Source organism: Motacilla alba, chromosome 4 (assembly GCF_015832195.1).
Source record: "Motacilla alba alba isolate MOTALB_02 chromosome 4, Motacilla_alba_V1.0_pri, whole genome shotgun sequence".
Classification (NCBI taxonomy): Eukaryota; Metazoa; Chordata; class Aves; order Passeriformes; family Motacillidae; genus Motacilla; species Motacilla alba.
In genome coordinates, this window is record NC_052019.1 from 36049763 (window position 1) to 36072873 (window position 23111).

Consider the following 23111-nt stretch of genomic DNA (forward strand, 5'->3'; position numbering starts at 1 on the left):
CAGCTATATTAGCGTGCCAACCAGGGTGAGGTGGCTTCACTGATTGCACCGGCTGGTGCCCGAGTATTTGCATTGCCTCAAGCCAGCCTGCCACTCCTGCGCCACACCCGCTGCTGTGTATGCTCTCCCTGGGTGCTGAGGGACATTTGTCAACCTGAAATCCAACTTCCTGATGCAATCCAGGATGCAGCCACGTATTACTGCTTTTTTTCCTTCCTTCACCTCCCCTGACACAATGAAACCACATCTCATCCTGCTGTTTTCTTCTCAGCTACTCAAAGCACGTGTTGAAGCCCCTTGCACACCAAAAATGCATATCGTGCTACTGCTTCCTCAAGATATCACCAGATTTTCACTGCCATGGTTTTGCCCCATCAGCAGCTTTTTGATTAGCTGATGCCATTCATCATGAGCTATGGGAAACATAATTACAAACAATTGGAGAATAAGAATGCTATGCAAGCCTCCTGGAAGGGAGGGAAGAAGAAAAAAAAAGCTGTCTAGTACACATAGTTTTTCACACATGGCCTCATCTGCCTTCCACTCTCCTCAGGAATTATGTGGTAGTCATTTTACCATGACCCTGTTATGATAAAGTTATACATATGCCTAAGTAATTTGATAACCAAGGTACTAAGGCTTGCGCTGTGTCTGTCATGCTGCCCAAAGCTGCATAAGTATATTGACTTTTCCATAATTAAAACAGCAATACTCATTCATTGGAATTAACTGTTTGCTGAAGAAAAACATAACCAGAACTGTTAGCTGCAGACTTTTACAGACCCTGGAAAATGTTAAGGTTACAAGAATAACATGCATAGACATGAAAAGCTGAAAGACAGGTAGAAAGGCAAAGAATTAAAAAAGAAGTTAAGAACTGTTGAGTATTTCCACACATTAAAGTGCTCAGAAGGCTTCATTCTTATCTATTCCTTGTACTAACTATGCCTTTATACTTCTTTTTTAAAACCTTTACATCTTAGCAATACAACTGTCACACAAAGCATTTGTAGGTATCTTAAAGTGTTTTCATTTTGAAGAAAAAAAGTTTCCTGCATTCAGAATCACCTCCTTGCTTAGCATGCACTGGGAGCAGAGAAGGTTGCAGTACTGACAATGCGTCTGAATCCTCAATACATTTCCCATCCAGCACCTTTAACTTATCCCCTTTAAATACAGAGAGTTTGGGGAGGGATGTGGTGGTGGCATCTTTGTTTTTTTTTTCTTCATTTTGCTGCCCAGTGATGTGACTTGGCATGGCTGCTTTAGGAGAGGCAAAGGAAATGTGATTGGAGTTAGGCTTTTGTTCCTTAGCCAGACAATGTTTCAGGTCAGTGAGCCAGGCTGCCTTTGCTGCTGTGCATTCACCTTCTTCCCTGTATTAACCCCAGCAGCTTTAATACACTTTTCCTGGGGACAAAAAAGGCTTTTCTTTGCAATGCATTTATTGTCAGATCTAGTTTTTACAGGTTTAAGGAAGCTTTACACAAATGCTTTAAGCAGGCAAGAGTAAACTCCTGCAATCATATACAGCCTTAATCATGAAAGGGTGCTTAAAGAATTGCAACTTTTTAAAAAAGCTTTCCACTCAGAAGGGGATCATGCTTGGATCTGGTAAATTGATCCAATGGTTCATGCAACTCCAGGATGTCACAAAAGGTGGGACCAAGCTGTGTCTGAGAATCCCAGATCTAGTACTGTAACAAGCACTCCCAAAAGCAGTGTGCTGTGTTTTATATCTACTCTGCCAAGTGCTGGACTGGGTCAGTGCAGAAAAGAAACCAAAGATATTTTCTGCTTTTTGTTCCAGCTCTTGCAACTCTGGGGCTTCTTCCATAAGGCCTCAGTCCTTACAGTCTTGTAAATAAATTCTAGCTGTGACAATTGAAGAAAACCACAATCTTCCCATCCTTGCTCCCCAAGACTTGCTACCCTCCAGTTCCCTCCTAAAACCATGCAGAGTGCTTAAAGAGCCCTCAAGGCAATTGAAACACTGTGAAAATATGCTTTATGAGATAAACCAGAAGTTTTGTATGCTCACCATTGGCAAACTATTTTGTCTTTTCAGCTTCAGACTTATGCCACTTTCTCTTTCTTTGAGGATAAAGGGTTTCCCAGGGTTTCTAAAGAAATCTGGTGACCTTTTCTGGACTCAGCTGGCTTTTTCAGCAGGCAGCACTTCTGTTGCCATGGCAGTGGGAGCCAGAGCCCCAGCTCTAGTCTGGGGTATTTCTTCTGAGGCATCATTGTCACAAGTAATAGAGCAATTAGGTGAGGATATACAGATGCTGCCTGGGCTATTTGTACAGCATGTTTTGCTAAAGATAGGTAGCTATGGCATTTATGGAGCAAATTACTTTTTTGTGAATTTTGTCATGCAAAAGGTCCACTTAGGGACCTCTTCTATACTTAACTTCACTGTGGCCTGAGAACATGTGCTTCAAAACAGTGAGTGGTGGCGCATCCTGTGAGGGGAGTTACAGCACCTCCATCTTTTTGGGAAAAAGCCAAGTGCCAATAAGCATTCTCCTTGTAAACTGTATTTCATTGAGAACTAGTAGACTTCTTGCCCCCCTCCACATGAGCAGCTGTTGTTCACAGTCAGAGTCACAAACCACCCTGCACTGCAGTGCCACAGAACTTTCACTGGGGCTTTGCAGATGGGAACATCTCCATGCAATCCAGTTCTGTGACCAGATGCACTCTAATGACAGCAGTACAAAATTCCCTTATGCCAGTTCCCTCACCTCACAGGACACAGAAGGACCAAGAGTCTGCCCCAGGGCTATGCACTGACTGCATTCTTCCCAGCCCTTCATTGCTCCCTGCTCATATCTCCCCTTCCTTCTCCATAATCTTTGGAAAAACAGGTGCTCTGTGGAGGTAGTTTTTGATTCTTTTTTTCCCCTCCAGTCAACTGATGAGATCACATGTTTGGGTTTTTTGGTGGTGCTGTTTTGGGTTTTTTCAAGAAAACCAGAGAGAAGAGAGGGACCAAGATTCATTCTCAGTGACAATGTTCTTCTTTGGTGAATGTTAGCAAATGGTGTAAGACCACTAAACCAACACAGAGGTTAGGTTTTGTACATTGCTTAAAAGTAAAACACTTATAAGCTTATGTTGGTTCTCCCCAGAAAAGCAAACAGTGACTATGATCTAGTTAAAAAAAATTCTAAAAACATCCACAAGAAGATAAACACACCTTACATGCCACATGGTATAAAAACTCAGATCTAAATCACTACTGCTTTTCACAGAATATAAATCCAAAGATCATTTTACTTACAGAAAACTGCTTAGCACACCAATAAAAACTTTCATTTAAAAAAAGATGTAATCTTTAAATGCATACACAAATTGCTGTTAAATAGTCTGTAAACTGCTGCTCTTCTGGGCCGAGTAAATATTTTGTGATATACTGCTGTCTCTTAATCTGAAATGCAAACTGTTTTCTTTATTACTGATATAATAATGTTTTTTTAAAAGATGAGCTGCAATATTAGTGTATGTCACCACTGTGCTCAGACACCAAGTAAAGAATATTCCAGCAGGCAAATAATAGAAAAATATTTAGTTCCCCTTCTTCAAACAGATGCTTTAGAAAGGAAATAGTTTTCTTCGATGGAAGCTCTCAGGGGAACTGGAAACATGGACCTTATTTATGACTAGACTTTCCTTAATTTCATCACATATGCATTGACAAGACTTTACTGAGAATCACCACAGCTCCAGTCTTTAGGGGTAAGCTAGCTGAAGATTATCTCAGTAATGGGTCAGGTGAAGATCTAATGCAAGAGAAAGGTTTTTTCCCATGGAACAGAAGTTCAGTAATATTCCCTAAACTAAAAGTAGCTGGCACACAGGACATGATATTTATTGTTGTTGCTTTTCATTTACTGGAAATTAGGATGTGGCAGCTCCTAAACCAACATACCCATTTCTAAACAGAAAAGCTGTGCCTCCCCACCTTCCCCTCCCACAAGCTGCTGTCTCAGAGAGAATTAAATTGACAGTTCTTGCTCTCAGGTCTACAACTGCAAATGACCTCATGAGCTCCCTTCTGATACTGACACTTGACTTGCCAACATCAAGAAGTTTAATCACTGACCTGATTTTTGGTTGGTGTGGTCTCATGTCAGTTGTGTTTCCCAGTCCTTGAGGAGTCAGGGTCAAACCTTCTTAAAGAGCTGCAAATGCAGGTTTCTGGTCACGAACATGGAAAAGGCTCAGCTGGCCACTAAGGAGGAGGCACAAACAAGACACCAAGTGAAACAGCTGAAAAAGCCCTAACACCGAGCATGTACTTGTAAAGGCTTTATATAAATCCTTGACATGGTCTGTTGCTATGTGGGACTGATGAGGAGATGGCAGTCTCCTGTGCTGGTGGTGCCTGCATGGACCCTCCTGGGTCACCTGAAGCCTGTGGGGTGGCCTAAGGAGGCACTTCAGGGGGATGCCAATAATGATTGGTTTCCTGCTCTCCATCGGAGTTCCAGGAAGCACTGAGGAGATGACAATAACCAGACAAAGTACACATCTTCTCCTCTAGTTCAGGCAGTTGCCACAGAGCCAACCTCCATGGCAAAGGGGTGTGAGGGATTAGACTGCAGGTGCTACTACTGGAGTTAGTCCCCCCCAGCTGCACTTTCTGAACTCTTCCCACTTCTCTGTCTGTTAGGAGACACTATCCTACTTACCAGTTTTGCTTCCCCCTGCCAAAATAAAAGTTTACCCTGGCATTTCCTTGAAGAAGAAGCTTATCAATACTAAATCAGGAGGCACGTTTAATTAAAACAGTGGTGACTGTCACTTGAGAATCACTTAGGCAGAAGGAAAAAATCACCACTTAAAAACCCCAGTGTTTTCCCCCTCTTTCCCCCTCATCTTAAGAAAAAAAAAAAAGGAAAAAAAAAAAAGGAAAAAAAGAGCTAATTAGAACTATCATCCAAATACAAACATGCCACCAGACACATCCTCTTCTGCATCTACTCACCAAGGCTTTCAGGTGAAGAAGTCACTACAATTTCCCTTCAGAAATCAGAGGGCTGATACTGGTGCTGACCAGGAGCGCAGACATATCTCCTTCCCACCTGGCTGGGACACCATGTTGTCCAGACCTCAAAGCAATTCCCATTGTGCAGACAGGCAACACTCCTCCAACTGGTGCGGGGAATTACCAGTCAGAGAAGCAGGGATGTAAGCACCACCTCTGAGCAGCTAATGTTCAGAGCTATTGCCCAAGCTGGTGGTGCACAGGCTTTTCATGATGGGAGTTCAAGGGCAGCTGCCCTATGCAAGCCCTAAGGTGGAGCTGTGTCTGTAGGCTGAGATCTTGTTGCTGATCTTCTCTGTCCTGTTACCTCAGCAAGGAGCTGCCCAGGCAGCAGGATCTCAAAGTGCTCTCACTCTTCCCCATCCACAGACATTGCAGAGGAAGGAGGGAGGCTAGGAGGTAGGAGCCAGGCTTGGATTCTTTCTTGACTAGCAGGAATACATGGCAGCATCTCAGCCTGGAAGTAAGAGTCAAAGTAGAAACCAGTCTCCCTGTCTCTCTTCCCAAGCTGAGAAGCTGTATTTGGAGTTGATAGACATGCTCCAGCAACTGTTGTGTAACTCTTGTCTCTCGCATTCTTTCAACCAGGGACAGGACATTCATTTCAATGCAAGATGCAGCTCCTCCTCCTTTCTCTTCTCCCTTCAACAAGCCTTATTACTCTCCTAATACACCCATACCTGCAAGAGCTCTTTAAAGCCTTTTCCTTGAAGGCTTGCACCTGATGTTATCAAAGGTAATTAGATAATTGACACACAATTCACAGAAGGCTCTCTGGTTTCTGTATACATGCTATTTTCCTTGGGCTGTGAACTTTAAATGATGCAAATGGAAAATTCACTGTTGTTTTATAGCTTTTAACTTTAGGATATATTAAAACTAATGCCTAATTGATCTTGATGTATCTAAACCACTTTATTGTCCTCTTAGTAATAATTCTTTGTTCCTAGTTGTTCTCTTGCCAAGGGTCATGCCTGTATGTTAATGACTCCACTCTCTTTAGGGACTTGATGGAAGTTTTTGTTATGTCAAAGCCCCCACACTTACAATTTGTTTTGTTGTTATAATCACCATTTCAGTGGGAAGATATTTACCAAGGTTTGTTCAATAGAACTGCCTGTAAGAAATTAATCCCAAACAGTTTAAGTGGAAAGGTTAGGTAGAAAATCACATTTTTTTCCTGACTGGGCTGTCTTCAGTTTGCATCTGACTACAGTATCCTTTAAGCTCTCTAGAGAAGGAGGAGTCACATTCTCAATGAATGCTAATAGTTCTCTTAGTTTTGATGTTCAGAGGTCTTTGGAAGCAATGTTCACTTTAACTTCTCCCTCATAAACAAATAAAAATTAGATTGTGTCCACTTAAATTGTACCACAACTCTGCCATATGCAGTAGATGTCGGGGATGCAGCAGATGTCAGGGATGGATTTAATCGATGATTTTCAATTAGAAGGTTTTAGGATAGATATACAGCACTGACGAACTGAAGTGTATGGGTATGCATAAAATTAAGTTATAGGACTTAAAGAGAGGCAAATTAAAAAAAAAAAGATAATTCCTTTAAAGATAAATAATATGTAATAATCAACTCTTTCTTCCTTAGTCTTTGAAGATGATTGACTAATACCGTTCTTCTATATGATTCAAACTTTTGCAGTTAATCCTCTTTATGAAGATGATGTATTTTATGTCTTATCAGTTGTAGGTACAAGGACTAGTGGTGCTGGGAATTTCTAGGGATTTTTTTGTTGTTGCTTTGTTCGTGTTTTTTTTGGGTGTGGAAGTGGGACAAATAAATCTTGACTTACATGACTTTTTAATGGAACTGAGTCCTCAAAAACTTTTACAGTGCTTCCTTACTTGTCACTTGAGGATTATAATGTGTATACAACGGTTTTGTCCTCACTTGTTTATTTCTCTTATTTAGGTGGCCATTCAAGACATGATTTACCGTATTGCCAGAGCTAACAATGCTCTTTGTTAAAGGAGATGACTTTGTTTTCTCTTTCTGTTGATATTACACTGTTGGCATGGCTGGAGTTGCAGGAATGGGAGCAGCAATATGTCCCTGGGCAGCCCTGCAGCTGGTCGGGCTTCACCCACCCGACACAGCAGGTTATTTTAGCAGCAGCAGCAAATGTACAACAAACTGAAAAATTTATGCTGTAGCTTCTGAGAGGTATTTATTCATTCAGATCATGGTAATTTTTTGAAACTGCTGTTCAGCAATCTTTTACGTTGTATCCTGTAACGTAATACATCCAAATATAAAATAGGACAGGTGTACAATTTTTATTCCATAGTTCAGCTTCTTAATTACAGTCCGGAAAATTACAGGCATGTTCTCTCTGTAAATCCTTTAAGCATGTCCTGAAAACATTATTTTAATGCATAAAAGTTGGTCAGTTTCTACAGCTGTTGTTTAATAACATCTAAGCCAACTATCTCAAACTAGTCAGCACAGAAGTGTATGTTTTCATTTTACTTATTATAATGTATATATTACTAATTGTAGTCTATTGTATAATATTTCAAATGCACACATCTGAAAATATTTCCCCCATGTTTTTAGAGAGCTATATTTCCTAAATCACAATAACCAAATATTTTGACCTTGTTTCACAGAAAATTAGACAACTCCATCTTACTTTAACTGATCTCTACTATAGCTGCCTATCAGCCCAGCTCATTTCTGTCTGTCTTGCCTACTGGGACATTGGTCAGGGGTTACACAAAGTTGTCTCCAGTTCTTCTTGGCCCTTTATATATAGTTTATAATAGCTGAATTGCCAGGAAATGTTTTGTCCTGAATGTTGTTTAACAGCAAGTGAAGGCTGTAATTCCAGACTCTCAGAAAAATGAGAGAAACGGATATTTCGCAGGATACCTGCAGGAAAGTGTGTTTATTCACAGAGATGCCTGGAAAACACTCTGACCATCAGAAAGACTAGTTGATAAGTAGAAGCATCTCAGAGGCTCAGAAGGGACCACATATTTCTATTTTGCTACCTAGCACTTGTTAACCGTGTGTGTGTGTGTGTGTGTGTGTGTGTGTGTGGACTGGACTGCTGTGAGGTGTTGGGAGATATGCAATGAACCACATTACCTGGAGAGCTGGGGAATATCAACCAGCAGAGTTTGAGGTGGAAAACTGCTGGCCATGCCAAAGTTGGAAGGAATGTATCCCTTTCCAGGATAACAACTGTGCAGAACAATCTCCAACTCCAAAGAAAAGGTTTATATAGCCATGCTGCAGATTTTTATGAAAAACTGGCAGCAGATGCCTGATGCATCACTATCCTTCCAGGAACAGATTACCATTATATGTTTAGAGCAGTAGCTGCAACAGAGGCTGATATGACAGGAATAAAGGAAAACAAACTTTAGAATCATAGAATCATAGAGTAGTTTGGGTTGGAAGGGACCTCAAAGATAATCTCATTCCAAGCCCCTGCTGTGCGCAGGGACACCTTCCATTAGACCAGGTTGTTTGAAGTCCCATTCAACCTGGCCTTCAACACTTTCAGGGATGGGGCATCCAAACTTCTCTGGGCAACCAATTCCAGTACCTCACTATTCTCATAGTAAAGAATTAGCTCTCTTTTCTAGGCTGGACAATCCCAATTCTCTCAGCTGTTCCTCACAGGAGAGGTGTTCTATCCCTCTAATTAACTTGGCGACCCTGCTCTGCACTTGCTCTAACAGGTTTATGTCCTTCCTGGGGCCCCAGGCCTGGATGCAGCACTGCAAGTGGGATCGCAGCAGAGCAGAGGGGCAGAATCCCCTCTCTTGCCCTGCTGACCACACTGTTTTTGGTGCAGCCCAGGACATGTTTGACTTTCTGGGCTGTGAGTGCACATGGCCAGATCATGTCCATTTAGGGGCTCTTGTTTTGTATGAAACCCCCGTTCCTTGACTGACAATCCTTTGGACAGTGCATTTGTACAGCCCTTACGTGGTACTCTGGTTTCCTAGGCACTTGTTTAGTGAAAGAGCAGGGTATAACTTTAATCCATATGTTTCAGTTGCAAATAAACCCTGGTGGTGCATAAAGACATACAGGAAACCAGTGAAAGGATTCTATTCTAGTAGGAAGGAAAAGGTGATGTTTTACTACCAACTCTGCAACTGTTACTTTGATAATGGGAATCATTATAGATACTGATTTTCCTGACATGCTGAGGAATAAACCAGAGTCCTGTACATCTGCAAGCAAAAGGCTGCTGTACATTGGACAATCTCTCTCTTTTTGTAAATAAAGCCCCTCTGACTCTCTGCAGCTTGACTAGAGGTTAACTTATATCATGCACCCATCACAGATTACACATCCACTTCAGATTTGGAATAATGCCTTCAGTTAAAGTTATTACCCCTGGGTGGCTTATTAAAAATAAAACACTTTAAAAAATAATTCTACTCAGTTTCTTGTATCCATATTAGCTCAATAGGGATAATCAAAAGTTAAAAACTTGAAGTCAAGAAGTTCAGCTGCTTCTAAACATTTGTACAAAGTATATCCACTGAATAAGACGCTTCCTGCTCTTACATACTCCCCTCTCTGGGCAGCACTGAATTTTGAAAATGGATGAGAAAGTAGATCACCAGTGCAATTTCTTTTCCCTCAAGGATGTTTGTCTGCCTGTGCTATGAGCTATATCTCTTCCACAGACAAAATCTGTAGTGAGAGTGGCCCACAATGACAGAACTTCTCCTCAGGTGCCTTTCTCCTCCCCATCCCTCTGCTAGAACAATCCAGGTACCCCGAGGCAGAAGGCTCTGCCAAGTCAAGATCAAAGCAGCTTTAGTCACTCTTGAGGAAGGGATCTGCAGCAGCAGAAACACCTTTGGCACAGACCAGAAAGGTGGGAAGAAAGAGGGCCAGGATTCTGGCAGATAGCAAATCAGCAGAAGGGAAGAAACACAAAATAGAAAAAAAATTCCATAAAATAATTGAAATGCATAAAAGAGGTGAATGCTGCAAGGAGCCATGAAGGCAGAGAAACATTCTTTGTTTTTAAGAGCTGTATGCGATGTCCGAAGAGAAACACTTGTTATCTTGATCCGCAAAGGGAGTAGGCAGAGCTACTTCACACTGATCCAACTGACATTTCCTAGGAAAATTTAGCTAAACTTCTTTCAAAAAAGCCCGAGATATGGAGAAATATTAAACTGAGGTAAAAGAGTGGACCATAATGTTCTGCTTCTACACTCTATCTAAAAAGTAGCCTCAGGAACACACACACCTACCTTTAGTGGAAAACTCAGAAGAAATTCAGGGTCCAGCAAAGCTTTTCTCTGTTGTGATCATGTATTTCACAATCAATACATTTCAGATTAAGCAGTTCTCCTTACTCTAAATTTAGCTCCTTGCAAAAGGGTTTGATTGCCCCTCATTTCCCAAATATTTGTGATGGAAATAAAAATGCAAGCCCTGCTGTAAAGAGGTATCCAAAATTATCAGTGGTTGACCCTTCTAGGTCGTACTTCCTTCATATACGGAATTAAACCTGATTCCTACTTTTTCCCTTTTACCACCTATTTCCTCCTTCCTCTCTCAATTAAACTGCCATCTCCTAATCTCACCATTTGGCCTTTCACCTCCTTGAAAGCTCACAATTCTTGATCTTCTTAATCTAGGATCATTACCATCAATCACTCCTTTAGGCAAGTGAAATCTTTTTTTTCACAGAGGGATGCCAGAGGCCTACAGATCTTTTGAGTCGGTAATATTGTTTTAGTTCTGGTGCCAGCTGGGGTTTTTGACTGAACTGTACCCAGTGCTATCTTTTGCTGATTAGATGCTCCAGAGTGATCAGCAGAAATTTGCTTAGACTGTGGTTCCTTCCAGGTTTAGTCATTTAGTGGGGAGATCAAGGATTAACTTAATTAAATCAACTACTACTTTGACAGTGTTAGGGATCCTGCTAAGATTAATGAGGGCTAAGGTTAATGAGGACCAAGTTTTCCTTTCCTATATCTTAGTATTTTTAAGATAGTACCACTCACCAGAGTTGCCTCACTGCAGCTCCCCTCACATGTTGTACACTGTCCATTATATATATATCTCAATGTCTTATCCATCTGCTTCTCTGAAATGGATCATTCTGAGTTTTCCTACATCTTTACTGAGTACAAGCTTTTCTGCTGGCCCGCTTTGCAAGGCTCCTTCTCATTCATCTATTCCCTGAAGCACCAACCAAAGTGGCTGCACAAAACACAAAAATTTCTCTATTTCTCTTTGTGTATAATTAACCTCCTGGACAGTGCCGTGGTAAACACACCTTTAGGTAACCACAAATTATTATTGTTTTAACCCGTGTCCTCTTTGTTCTCCTGTTGTCTGCATTGTTTTCATAGGGCCCACCGAAGCACCTACTGCACTGCCAGGTTCTGTAAAAAAGGAAAAAAAACTAAGATCACAGAAACCTTAGAAACAAGGAAAATCTTAAGGCATACCAGATTAAAATGTTTAAATGCAATTTTTTCAGAAGCTCTTCCTAGATTTTTTCTCCTCTGGCACCATGCTGTCTAAATGCTACTAACACCAGTTTCAGAAGTCCTGTCCCAGGAGTAGTACCATTGATATTAATGATACACTGAAAGAACAGAAAACAACTTGACAGAGTAAATGTATTTTCTGAACGCTGCTAAAGCTTTGGAAATGTGATGCATTTCTCTGAATTTCTCTAGCTAAACTTTCTCATTATTTGTTTTTACATATGATTCTTACCTTTTAGAGATTTTTCATTTGTACAGTTTTTCTTAAATCCAGTGTATAAATCTAGTATAATTCAGAATTATAACAAGGAAATATGAGGAGAGAAATATTTCAGGAGACCTAAGAACAGATTTGTGTATTACATGTGGTTTAAAAAAACACAACCTGTCAGCAACTAACCACACAAATTCACTCTGTTTTTTAAAATAAAAATCTTAAATAGAAAGCACTGCACACTAAAGATTTAATAAGTCTATTACTTATTCATCTAAAACTTTCCAGTCAAAAGATACTATCTTAGCAAACATTTAGCAAAGTCTCTTGGTACACTAGACATAAATAGGTATTTTTCTTTGGGTTTTTTTGTTACCCTTTGGTTTACATTTCCTAATTTTTAAAGGCTTTTCAAAACTTTCAGAAAGGACAAGATCCTGAAAATGTTATGTAAAAGCACTCTTGGATCCTTGCGCTTTTTTTAAGAGAATATGGAACATATTTGGGAGGGGGATAAACAAAGGAATAAATGAACATTATAATAATAGTACCAGCTATAAAAATGTCACTCCTGATTACCTTGTGTTGTTTTCAAGGGCTTTGAAATTATTTCCCTAACAACCCTGATGGATTAAAAAAGAAAAATAAAACCATTAATAAAACCACATATGCTGTGTTCTCTTGAAATGCACTGGGCTATCAGCATTACAGATGCTCTTTAAATAGCAAATGCATGCACCCCTGGTGTCAGCCACACTGAAAGCTTGCCAGTACTGCCTTCCTAAAATGCTCCATCTCCAATCCATCCAGGTAGGCTAAAAGAGTCTCCCTCGCTCAGTCCCTTGCAGAAGTTATCAGTAAAAATGCAAATGAATTGTGATTATGACTTTTTTTTTAAAGAAAGGTAGCATCCATTCCTGTGGAAGTGCCACCTATCTAATCAATTTGGTCAAGCTATTTGTACACATTTCTTCTATGTGGCATTAGATTTCACTAAGGTCACTGGAGACACTGATGCCTGGTAAATTGCCAGTAATCAAAGGTTGTTAAGTGCTTGTCAGCTTCCTTTCAAGCTAAGTCTATCTTTATCATGAGGCAGACTTATTTCAGCAGCTAGAGACCATTTATTCATAAATGGATCACACTCAGGAATAATGCATTATATCATTAAAATATCCATACTGCTGCAGAAACATTTGTTCTAAAGCAATCTCATTTTTCTGAAATAAGACTGTGGCCAATGAAAGTGAAATCTTGTCATGTCTCTGCAACAAGGCTACTCTCCCACACATGAAAGGCTTTGTTTCCCAGCTTCTCCTCTCTCCTTTGAGTCCTGTCCCCCAAGGCCTCTGTTTAGCTTAGATTCTGGAATATATGCAGGAAAAGATATGTTATTTTAGAGTTTTAGTTGCACTTGGAGTTTATTTCAGTTTCTCCAGCTGCTCTCTCCAGTTATAGTAGTTTGCTGGCCACAAAAAAAAAGGCCAGCTAACCTTAAATGGAAAACATTTAGGGTAGATGCAGATGAACTCTCTTAAAGATACAAAGATCTTCTTTTCAGACATCTTGATTAAAGCCATAAAATAATAAATTGAAAAAAACTGAAGCAAGTCATTAATTGGGGAAATCAGTATAGCTCCACTGAAATGATGAGCCCACATTACTTAATTCCACTTGTGCACTACATTTAAAATATGTTCAGAACTACCTAGTATTAAAAAAAAAAAAAATCTGTGAAGAAATTTCATAGTCTTTTGAAAAAATGTGTCAGAGTTAAATGCTCCTGGGGAAATATCAGAGGAAGATACATCTCTGCAACCTATCAAATTGTTCACAGGTTTATTGGCTGGAAAAGATAGGGTTGCAGAAAGAATTAAAGAAATTCTGAATGGTAAACTAGTAAGGAAATACTCCTATCAGTGGAAACCTTTGGAGAACACCCAAGACAGACTTAAACTGAAAGGTAGCAATGATCATTTATTATTAATGAAAGTTTTGTTAAAGGAGTCCTGTGCAAGGACTGTTCTCTTTCCCCACAACATGTGACTAACAGTCATATGGATTGCTTTCTGACAAAGACTGCTAGAGTTTATAATTTGTGATCAGCTACAACTAAGTGGAAGGCTTCCTTTGGCAGTGTAAGGTGCTGTGCAGTATAACTCAACAAGGGCTGTAAAAGGCATAGATTTTCTTTGCCCCAAGAGCAGCCTAGTTCCCATCAGACATCTCAAAATCAGACATCTCAAAATCAGACCACTGAGATGCAGTCAGACACTGAACGATATAACCCTACCAATCTGTTCTGGTTTAGCAATCCTCCTTTGCCTCTCTATTTTGGGCATACAGTGTTGCTTCCAGGACTGACAGTTTGGGGCCAGTTACAATCAGCAGCTTGAGGGCTGCATTTATATTTGAGGCAGCCATTTTCTTCTTTTCCCAAGGCTTTTCCCAAGCCCTCTTCATGATAAGGCTGCAAATAAATGATGCTGCGAGCACTGCATCTGGGAAAGCTGAGCGTTTGCAGAGGCTAGGCTGCTTCTGTGTACTGACAGCGAAACAAACCTGAAGTATCCTCATACCAGAACCTTACTCTTCTGTTCCTGAGCACACCATATCCTCAAATTAAATTTAAACAATACCTAAACAAGCTCAGTTGTTTTAAAATCATAAAATGACCACTCTGTGGACACATCCCTTTAAATTATTTGAAAGATCTCTTCAATAATTTGCAGCAATTGCTTAATATACTGGAAATTTCACAATTTCCCAAGTGCACACATCCTGAATGTTACAGGACCTTATTTCCATCCTAAAACTTTCATGTGACCTGCAACAACAAGATGCTGCCATAAAATAGCACACTGCTACTAGAACCATCCTCTGGATGAAATCAATGCTCTTTGTGCATAAACACAGCTTAAGGAGAAATAAACAAAACACAGTCACTGCACTCCCTTAAAACAGGGTAGATTGCACATCAGTATTTTGGTAAGTCAGCCACCTCGCCAGTAATCAAAATAAGCAACTTAATTACAAATGTTATTTTTGGAACCTGAAAGGAGTTACAGCACAGAGGACGTGATCTATCTGCATTTATGGTGCTTTCATTTGTAAATTCATCTTTCAAGCAAAAGCCACATATTTACTTGATATGAATTTATACTCACTCTTACCTTAAACAGTCTCAAAGTTATCAGTCACATTCCACACATCAGTATGAACTGAGAAGAACCATTGACACCCTTCCTAAAATGTTTTAGAGGCCTCTCTCTCCAAGAGCTTTATAGGTTTGAGAGACCCATCATAGTCATCAGTGTGATGGAAGTCTGTGTTACCCTGAATGGTGCCTGTGCCTAAAGTACCAAAATATTGGAATGTGTGACTTGCTTGCACTTCTTGTTTCCTCCCTCATGACATGTACAATACCATTCACTTGCACTTGCTTTTCACTGTGAAAAGTTCACGATTTCCATCACAGATTTCAGAAACTCCAAAACCACCTAACTGATTTCCTGTCAATTTTTCTCTCCACTCCTCTGTGTCAAGAGCACTGCAAGATCTTTTAAGCTGCACTGCAGGGAGTCAACATGCTCTTAGGTGATGGCAGCATATCAGTATTAATTTGACTAACCTAGTTCAGCATGCAGTATGCAATTATTTCCCACTCTCCTCCTGATTCTTTCCCCAGCCTATTTTCATTTTAATTTATATGTTGGTAAAAACTCTACCTTTTAAAAAGACAGATAGTCCACAAGCCTTCCATTATGCTGCAGCTGCTGCTCTTATATTTGTCACTAAAAAAAATCTTACCTTGTGTGACAATGGGATTTGAATCACAATTGCTAAATATATCATATATAGAAATTTGATTGCTTTGCTTTATTTTTCCTGAAGGGGGAAAATATGAGGGAAAAACCATACAGTTCATTTCATGCTTCACTACAGTGTAATTCTAGACCCTATGATTTCGACCATTCCTATTTTGGTAATGAATGGAATGTAAAAGGGAGGTATTTAAAATTAATTGCAGCAGTTCTGAGGGTTAAACCTGCTTAACCCAACCTTTTATTAAGAGAATGTCAACAGAGCATATATCTTGTCTAGGGAGTGCTGGGACATCATTATTCTTCTACCAGTGTGTTTGATTCTAAAACTTGGGATTTCTTCAGGTTCCTGTAGGTGTCATGCACACCATAAACCCATCCCAAATCATAGCATCTGTTCTGGGCTACTCACTACAGCAGGATTTGACCTGAGAAACTCTAGAGTTTTGTTTTACTTTATTAACTTGGAGTACTTTTAAACAGTTTTTAAACAAAGTTTTTCCCTTGACCAGCAAGGGAATTTTCAGCCTGAAGTTCTCAGCAGCATCCGGTGAGGCTCTTGGCCAAGTTCTCCAGATACTGTATATCCACATGGACAGCCTGCTGGCTCTTGCTGTGGCATTTTCTTAATCCTCAGAACAGATTTCCTGGATCTAGGAAATTTAATTCCTGACTCCTTTGACCCAGATGCTGGCAAAAATGTAGTCTGCAGTCTGTACGTAAATATGGTTGTTCAATTTTTTTTCCTTCTAGGAACTGGCCTTGCTGTTAAATTTTTCTAAAACAGTCATATTAATATGTTCAAAAATCCACTGTTGAGTTTCAGATAAAGGATCACATCTGTTCATGAAAATCTTCTTCTCAGCTGGGTTGCAATCTATGCAGCTGCTGCTTACCGGATGGAACAAAGTTTTGTCCTACAGGAATGAAAAAAAATAGAATTAAGTAGCAAATGCCAAATCAATGGAAGTGTTCTAATTTTAGAGAACACGGATTAAAAGAGCCCTGTTTGAAATGATTTTTTGGTCTCTGTGCACTAACCTTGTGTAATAACAACAGCTATTATTAGAAAGCGGTAGAGAATGGAATTTTCTTCCCTTGGGCTATTATCCCTTATGAAAATGGGGATTCAAGAAAGAGGGAGATATCATCTGGTCTTTGACTAACAACTGCATAATATAATGAAAAAATAGAATGTCTTTTAATATCTTTGCATACCATGTATTTGCTTGAAGCCCATTTAAATGTCTGAACCTGAAAAATGCATTTGTTTGGGGTTTTTTTGGAGAAATCTTGCTCTTGACAGGGTTGTGTTTCTTAGCAGGTGGAGCTGTAAAATCTTCAACTTGGTGAAGATGTTAAAAATTAATTATTAACTGAAGTGGTGGACAGATGGACACAGGATTGATGTTCTCATCCCATTCAATGCCTGTGGCCCTGCAAAGACCAGCCACTGAAATACGCTCTCTCTCCTAATAAGATGGAAATCCTAACATTGATTTAGCTCCATATGGAGATTTTGTGAGGGCAAGCATGGATTAAGCTGCTTTAAAAAGCATATTTATGATGATTAGTTTTATTAATTTTACTTCACAAAACTGGAGTGAACAGTAAGTAACCTGATGTGAATCTTTGTGAAAACAGTCAGTTGAGCAGGTGGTGAGTTGGGTAGTTTCAATATACTTAGTTGATGTAGGCAAGTGTTTTGAGAAAGACAGATGTGGGAGTCATTGGATGGTTTGAAAGTTTCCAGGGACTATTGTGCATCTGTTGAAATAGATTTCAGATTACTCTTGGTAAACCGCATTCAGGCTTTTCCCCTCCATGCCGATGATTGCCCTGACACTATTTTAATACTAATCCAGGATGTCCTGCTTGCCCAGTTTGTGAGAGGGAAAAAAATCTACTTGTCAAATTGCAATTGATTAAAAACTGACTCAAGTACTCTCGGTGCTGAGCAACAATCACAGAAACTTCTCTTTAAAAATACCCCACATTCAAAAAAAAGGTATGACAACAAACAGAAACAGCACTTATTTAAAACCACTTTGAAAAATTATTTTTTTAATTTTAGAAAGATTAAATTCACTGATTTGTGGTTTGTGAAAAAATTGTAAAAGTACAATGCCTCTTTTTAAAATTAATATATGCAATAAAGAACCAAGTCAAAAGTACCTTGTGCTCTGGCTGAGGGGGATGGTGTTACATCTGCCCTTCACTCTGTTTTACTTTCAGCACTGGCCTTTCCCCAAAAGCCGTGGAGGAACACACACTCCCCCCCACCAGATTGAAATTCAGAGGGATGTCATCAAAGCTGACAGGACCAAACCAAATGAGTAGACACCTTTCTTTTGTGTTCTACGAGGAGAACGGGCAGGATAATTCAGCTTGCAAGAAGGGGGTAACTGTACTGTGTACAAAAGGCTACTGTATCCCTGCAAGGATGAGGTGGGCCTGCAAGAACTGCCAGGCACCCTGGTGGTGGTGCAGGCACCCATCTGCACCTTGCCAGCTCCTCCTGTACTAATACGAGCTTGATGGAGTGGCACTGTCGGAAATGAGGACACAGTGACTATGCCATGGCCACCCTGCCTGATGTGGGACCTTGAAGGAAGGGGACATATGGTTTTTCTTGCAGCATAGCTGGGCATGAGGGCCAGCAAAGATACTAGGAAGTCAAAGTTGGAATGCTAGAAGCTTTAATAAGATAGCTGGTACAAGAAAAAAGGAAACAGCTTCAGCACAAAAAGCTTGCTATGAAAAACACTCCAGCCTTTCCAGAAAGTGGGCAGACTTTCTTACAGAAATATCACAGACAGGCAATTTTTGAGTGAAGCATTATTGCTGCTTTTATTTAGAAAGTCTGGTTATTAGGAAAGAAGAGTGTCTTTTAAGAATAGGGACAGAGTTACCACTCGGGAAAAACTTCTGGCTGACTTAGCAATATATAAAGGCCTATTAATTTATCATCTCAAGCTTATGCTGATTTAAGATCAAAGCCTGGTGGTATTATCTTCCACTGGATTTCAGTGGAAACAGGTTCAGGACTTCAAGAGGTAACAATTGTGCAATTGCGTGCATCCCAGAGAAGAAATTTACAAGAGAAATACACAAATTCCTCTTTACACCAATATTGAGAAACCACAAGCAATCTTGTGAAGACATTTATAACATCTGAAAACAGCATAATATTTTTTTTTCTTCTGCATGAAGGAAAGATTTTTTCCTTCTGCCTGAAGATCATTTGCAGAGGGAGAAACTCCTCCATCCGATAACTTGTCTTGACAGTTCAGGGGGGTTGGTAATGACACACAGAGCCTTTCATTTCTTATAGGTCACTGCTGTAACTATGGCCAAAGTCAAGAGCAACTGGAAGTCATTATCAGCTGGTAGCTGTAGTAGTTTATCTGAAATCAGTTGGTAGCTCCAGTGCAGTTTCAGCAGGACTGAAGTCCATATGATAAAAGCCACTATCACTATGCAATGTCTTCGTCTATTTGAGGGAATAATCTACACACCTCCTGCATGACGAATGAACTGGCTCTTACAGTTTGTCCCTGCAGCTGTCAGGAGACTATGAGTAAACCCCTGTCTTCTGGGCACAGTTTTTGATGCTGTCAGTCTAGCATCTAATAATCACTAGGCTCAGGGTAGAATTACTATATATAATGAAATTGATTTTGCACAATTGTTTCTTTTTAGAGACCTAGCAAATCAGCCCTCTCTTGGATACTTCTGCTCTACAAATAGCAGTAGTGGGCCTGTGGCACATAAATTGAATCATACTTTATCAGAATCAGTGCACTACCTGTCAGGCCAGAACGATGCTACACTGAAAACCAGAGGCGTATTCCTTCACTATGAGGAACGGAAATTTGTAGGCACTGCTCATCATTGGCTCTAGCATGCTTAGGAATATCAAATAGAGTCAAAGAAATGGCTTTAGCTTGGGAAGCTAATGCCATTCTCCCAAATATCTAATAATTACAGGCTATTTACATTTATCTATCTAATATCTTACATTGCTCCAATATGGTGCCAATATATTTTGGCCCGGCATTACTCACATTCTTCTATTTACAGCCCACAGCAATATTTGCAGTACTCTTGGATTTATTCTGCTCCATTGCTTCTTACAGGGTTTTCTCAAAGGTATACTTGGCTGTAGACCAGTATTTCAGATTGGTCCTAAGAAAATTGATTACTTAATATTGCAGACTTTCAAATATCTGCCCAGATGTAGTTTAAGCAGTATGGGAATAAGAACAGTTTTTTGACACATGTTTATTAGTGGTAGTTTTGGCTTCATTCATCTGAAAAGAATGTGTTTTGCACGCTCTGAGACTACACTGCAATAAGAAGCAAAGTGCACGTAATGGGGATAGGCTGTAGATTTTTTCCAGAAGAGCACTCCTTACCCACAGTAAAATATTAATGTATTCTACTTGCCACTAAAATATTTAAGCTGTTTTTATTCGCCAGGATCCAAAACCAGGTTGTTACGATTTCTATGCTATAAGAATATGGAATCTGAAAATAGTGCCTGGCTTCAAATAGCATTTGCAGCACTTAGTAATCACTTCACTGCCGTAACTTTTTATCAGTGGCTCAAGATGCAAATGATCATGAGAAGAGACTCATCTTTAAATGAATAAAATCTTATATTCTAGTTTTAGATAAATAATATGAGAGCATGATAAGAAATGTTCTTATAAGACAAGAAAGGCTTCTTATGAGACATTGACAAGCAAGGTCATTTCTCCTAAAGCATGAGAAGAATTTTTGGCAGGATGGATACATAACCATTAGAAAGCTACAGTGTCTATAAGTGGTGCAGAGAACAGAAGAGAGTGGCTGACCAGCTCTCTGTCTTTTAAAAGGAAACACTTTTTTCTTAACCACATTATTACTCTTATTTACTTAGGGTGCAAATTCAGTAGCATACCCTTCCCTAAGTAAAAGGCTCTAGCACAGATCAGTTTTTGTTTTGTAGGGGGGGAAACACTAGAAGTTCTATTGCCAAGACACTTTCAGAGCTGGAAAAGGATTATTTCACATACAAGGTTTTTGGAGGTATAGCTGTACTATCAGAAATCTCTAACATGAATCTGCCCTTTACCTGAGGAAACAGATTACAGGAAACATTAAAAAACACTTATTGTGTAGCAAACTAAAACTAAGCTTAAAGAAAACCATATATATATAGTTCTATTATTTCGATGCAGTTTCTTAACCTGAAGGTTTATGCAAATTGACCAGCTTCCTGTCAGGTTGGGATTATGGTTAAGAACGTGTCAGTACTTCCATCATAACAAAACTTTGTGGTGTTTCTTGCTGAGATGGAAATGCCTGTCTTGCATTGAGAATTTTTATATGAGCCCTGTCAGCCTCATGGAAATTAAAAATGAAGCTGTGCAGAGAATTGAATAAAACTTAACACTGTGTACTTTTTCCAAATGTCATTTTTTTTCGGTACCTGCTATATTCTGTCCTCATCAAAGGTGATGAGCCTTACAGAGTATAGTTCCAGACCTGCATTTTGTCTTATGAACTGGCTATATTGAGCAACAATGAAGTGCTAAGAGTATGAAAGCTTTTTGATTTGCAGCTTGGGTAGGCAAAAAGATAAATCGGAAGGGTTTTGAAGCAAGAAGGGATTATTACAGCATTATAAAGTCAGATAGGCAGCAATACAACCACCACAATTTATATCCTCTAAATATCTGCCCCATACATTCTAACTTTCTTACAAGTAATACCTCAGCTTCAAAGGGATTACATTTCTGAAAAATCTTATGATGGACCTCGATTTGCAACATAAATAAGGTAAAAAAAGGCACAAGCTAATAAGTAGGCACTCAGAAAAAAAGCATCAGGAGAAACCTGTTTTTAATGGTTCTGAATTAGTTTTGTACTATATATATTTTTAAACTAGAAAACCATATTGAGGTTTATCTGGCAAAGACCAATTCCTGGTACTTTGGCCTCAGCTTAAACAAGGTGAAGGGCAAGGCACAGTGGTCAAAGAAAACTGAAGCACGTGTGAGAGAAAACCTCAGTGCTTCAGGGAAATCCTTATCCTGAATGGAATACATAGTTTATTAGTGAAATCTTTAATCAAGACAGCTTGCTGATAAACTATTAAAAAACCCTAACAACAACAACAGCAACAACAAATCAGTAGCATTACCAGGACTTTTTACCACAACTGAAGCTCTGACAGTTTCTAGCTTGACCTCCTGTTTTCAGTGATTTATAAAAATGGGCTGAAATTCAGCAGATCAAAGTAGTGTCTAAGCTGCTTATCTTTAGTTCATAAACTCCTGCCTCCTTTGGGCTTACAGCAATGCTTTTAATGTTGGGTTGGTTTTTGTTTTTTTTCGGGGTATTTCGTTTGTTTGTTTGTTTTGGTTTTTTGAGGGAGATTTTCCTGCCACTTATAATCTTTAAAATGTAGTAAAGTACATTTAACTCATGAGCAGCATGTCTTGCTGCTGTCACATTGGATGAAAATATTTCCAACAGTGCCTCCGTTAAAATGACACAAGCATCTTGAAGCGCCAGAATGGTAAAACACCTTTCAGGGAAAAGATCCAATACAGACACCCTCTGAGCTGGATCAGATCCATTTTCATTTAAATTTGACCTAAATATCTGAATGCTCAAAAGGAACAAGAATATGTTTACAGAGATTACCACAAAGTTAAATTGGAATAGGATGTGGTGGATTTTAAAACAGAACTGCTTTGATGGGAAAGCACAAGCCTGTGCTAAACTGAATACAGGCTCAAGATGGTTTGAACCTCCGAGATGCCCCACAGTGACTCTGACCTTCCTATAGCTCCAGTGCTGGTTTCCCTTCATCCCGTGACAGTCATACAGTGTGACAGGGCTACTGTGCGAGATGGCGTCAAAGCAGAACTTCCTGGTGTGAAGTGGCTCCCCGGGGCGGATGTCTTCTCTCCAGCCAAAGGTGAACAGCTGGGAAAACAATCAGGCAATACAATAATATATTAGTAGTGAAAAATGTTTAAAATAACACACAAAAGCTTAATGCAGGATTCCTTTTCTGCACACCCCAGATGCTGGTTAAATGAAGTCCTGCCTGTGTATGATTCAGTGATGCCAACTGCCTTAATTAAAGTGCATCAGTGGCTGTGTAGAATATACCCCAGGAAGGCACAATCCTGATGTCAGGGAAGGAAGAAATCTCTAGTGACACAGTACTGCAGAGAGGAGGGAGGGTATGCTGCATTAAAGCCTTCAGTTACCCCAGTTAAAGCAGCACCTGTATGCACTAGGATTTCAGCTCCCTAGGACTCAGAAAGCTGCCACCAGTGATGTTCCTTTAGCTTTCATTTGGTTCTGAACAAGCTGCCCAGAGAGATCTTCCCATCACAGCCTCCTTCCTATGTTTAATGAGCAGTTTCCTTCTGTTCATAAGGGACACTGTTACCATAGCCTCTCTCAACTGTCTTTTTTGCCCAAACAACACATGTTAAATGATCTTCATCTTTCTACT

At 39.7% G+C, this 23111-nt stretch overlaps 2 protein-coding genes and 1 long non-coding RNA gene across 7 annotated transcripts in view; 1 reads left to right on the top strand and 2 right to left on the bottom strand.

The window, feature by feature from the left end:
* GALNT7 (polypeptide N-acetylgalactosaminyltransferase 7) overlaps positions 1–6334 on the bottom strand; it is a 92669-nt gene extending 86335 nt beyond the window's left edge. Inside the window, exons 1-2 of the mRNA XM_038134226.1 lie at positions 4994–6334; positions 4109–4237 (exon numbers count right to left, since the gene is read on the bottom strand). The gene's annotated coding sequence lies outside the window, so the exon portion shown is untranslated. The remainder of the gene's footprint in view (positions 1–4108; positions 4238–4993) is intronic.
* Positions 1–23111, top strand: part of LOC119700019 — a 94137-nt gene that overhangs the window by 24888 nt on the left and 46138 nt on the right. The gene's annotated exons all lie outside the window — the stretch shown is intronic.
* The window catches only part of GALNTL6 (polypeptide N-acetylgalactosaminyltransferase like 6), a 432689-nt gene continuing 420867 nt past the window's right edge, over positions 11290–23111 (bottom strand). For 2 of the 3 annotated variants that reach the window (XM_038134222.1, XM_038134220.1), the window contains one exon: positions 16364–22570. In XM_038134222.1, coding sequence (XP_037990150.1) covers positions 21863–22570 — 708 coding nt within the window. In that variant the 3' untranslated portion in view covers positions 16364–21862. Of the gene's footprint in view, positions 22571–23111 lie in introns of all 3 variants that reach the window. The other variant, XM_038134223.1, reaches the window with a different exon arrangement.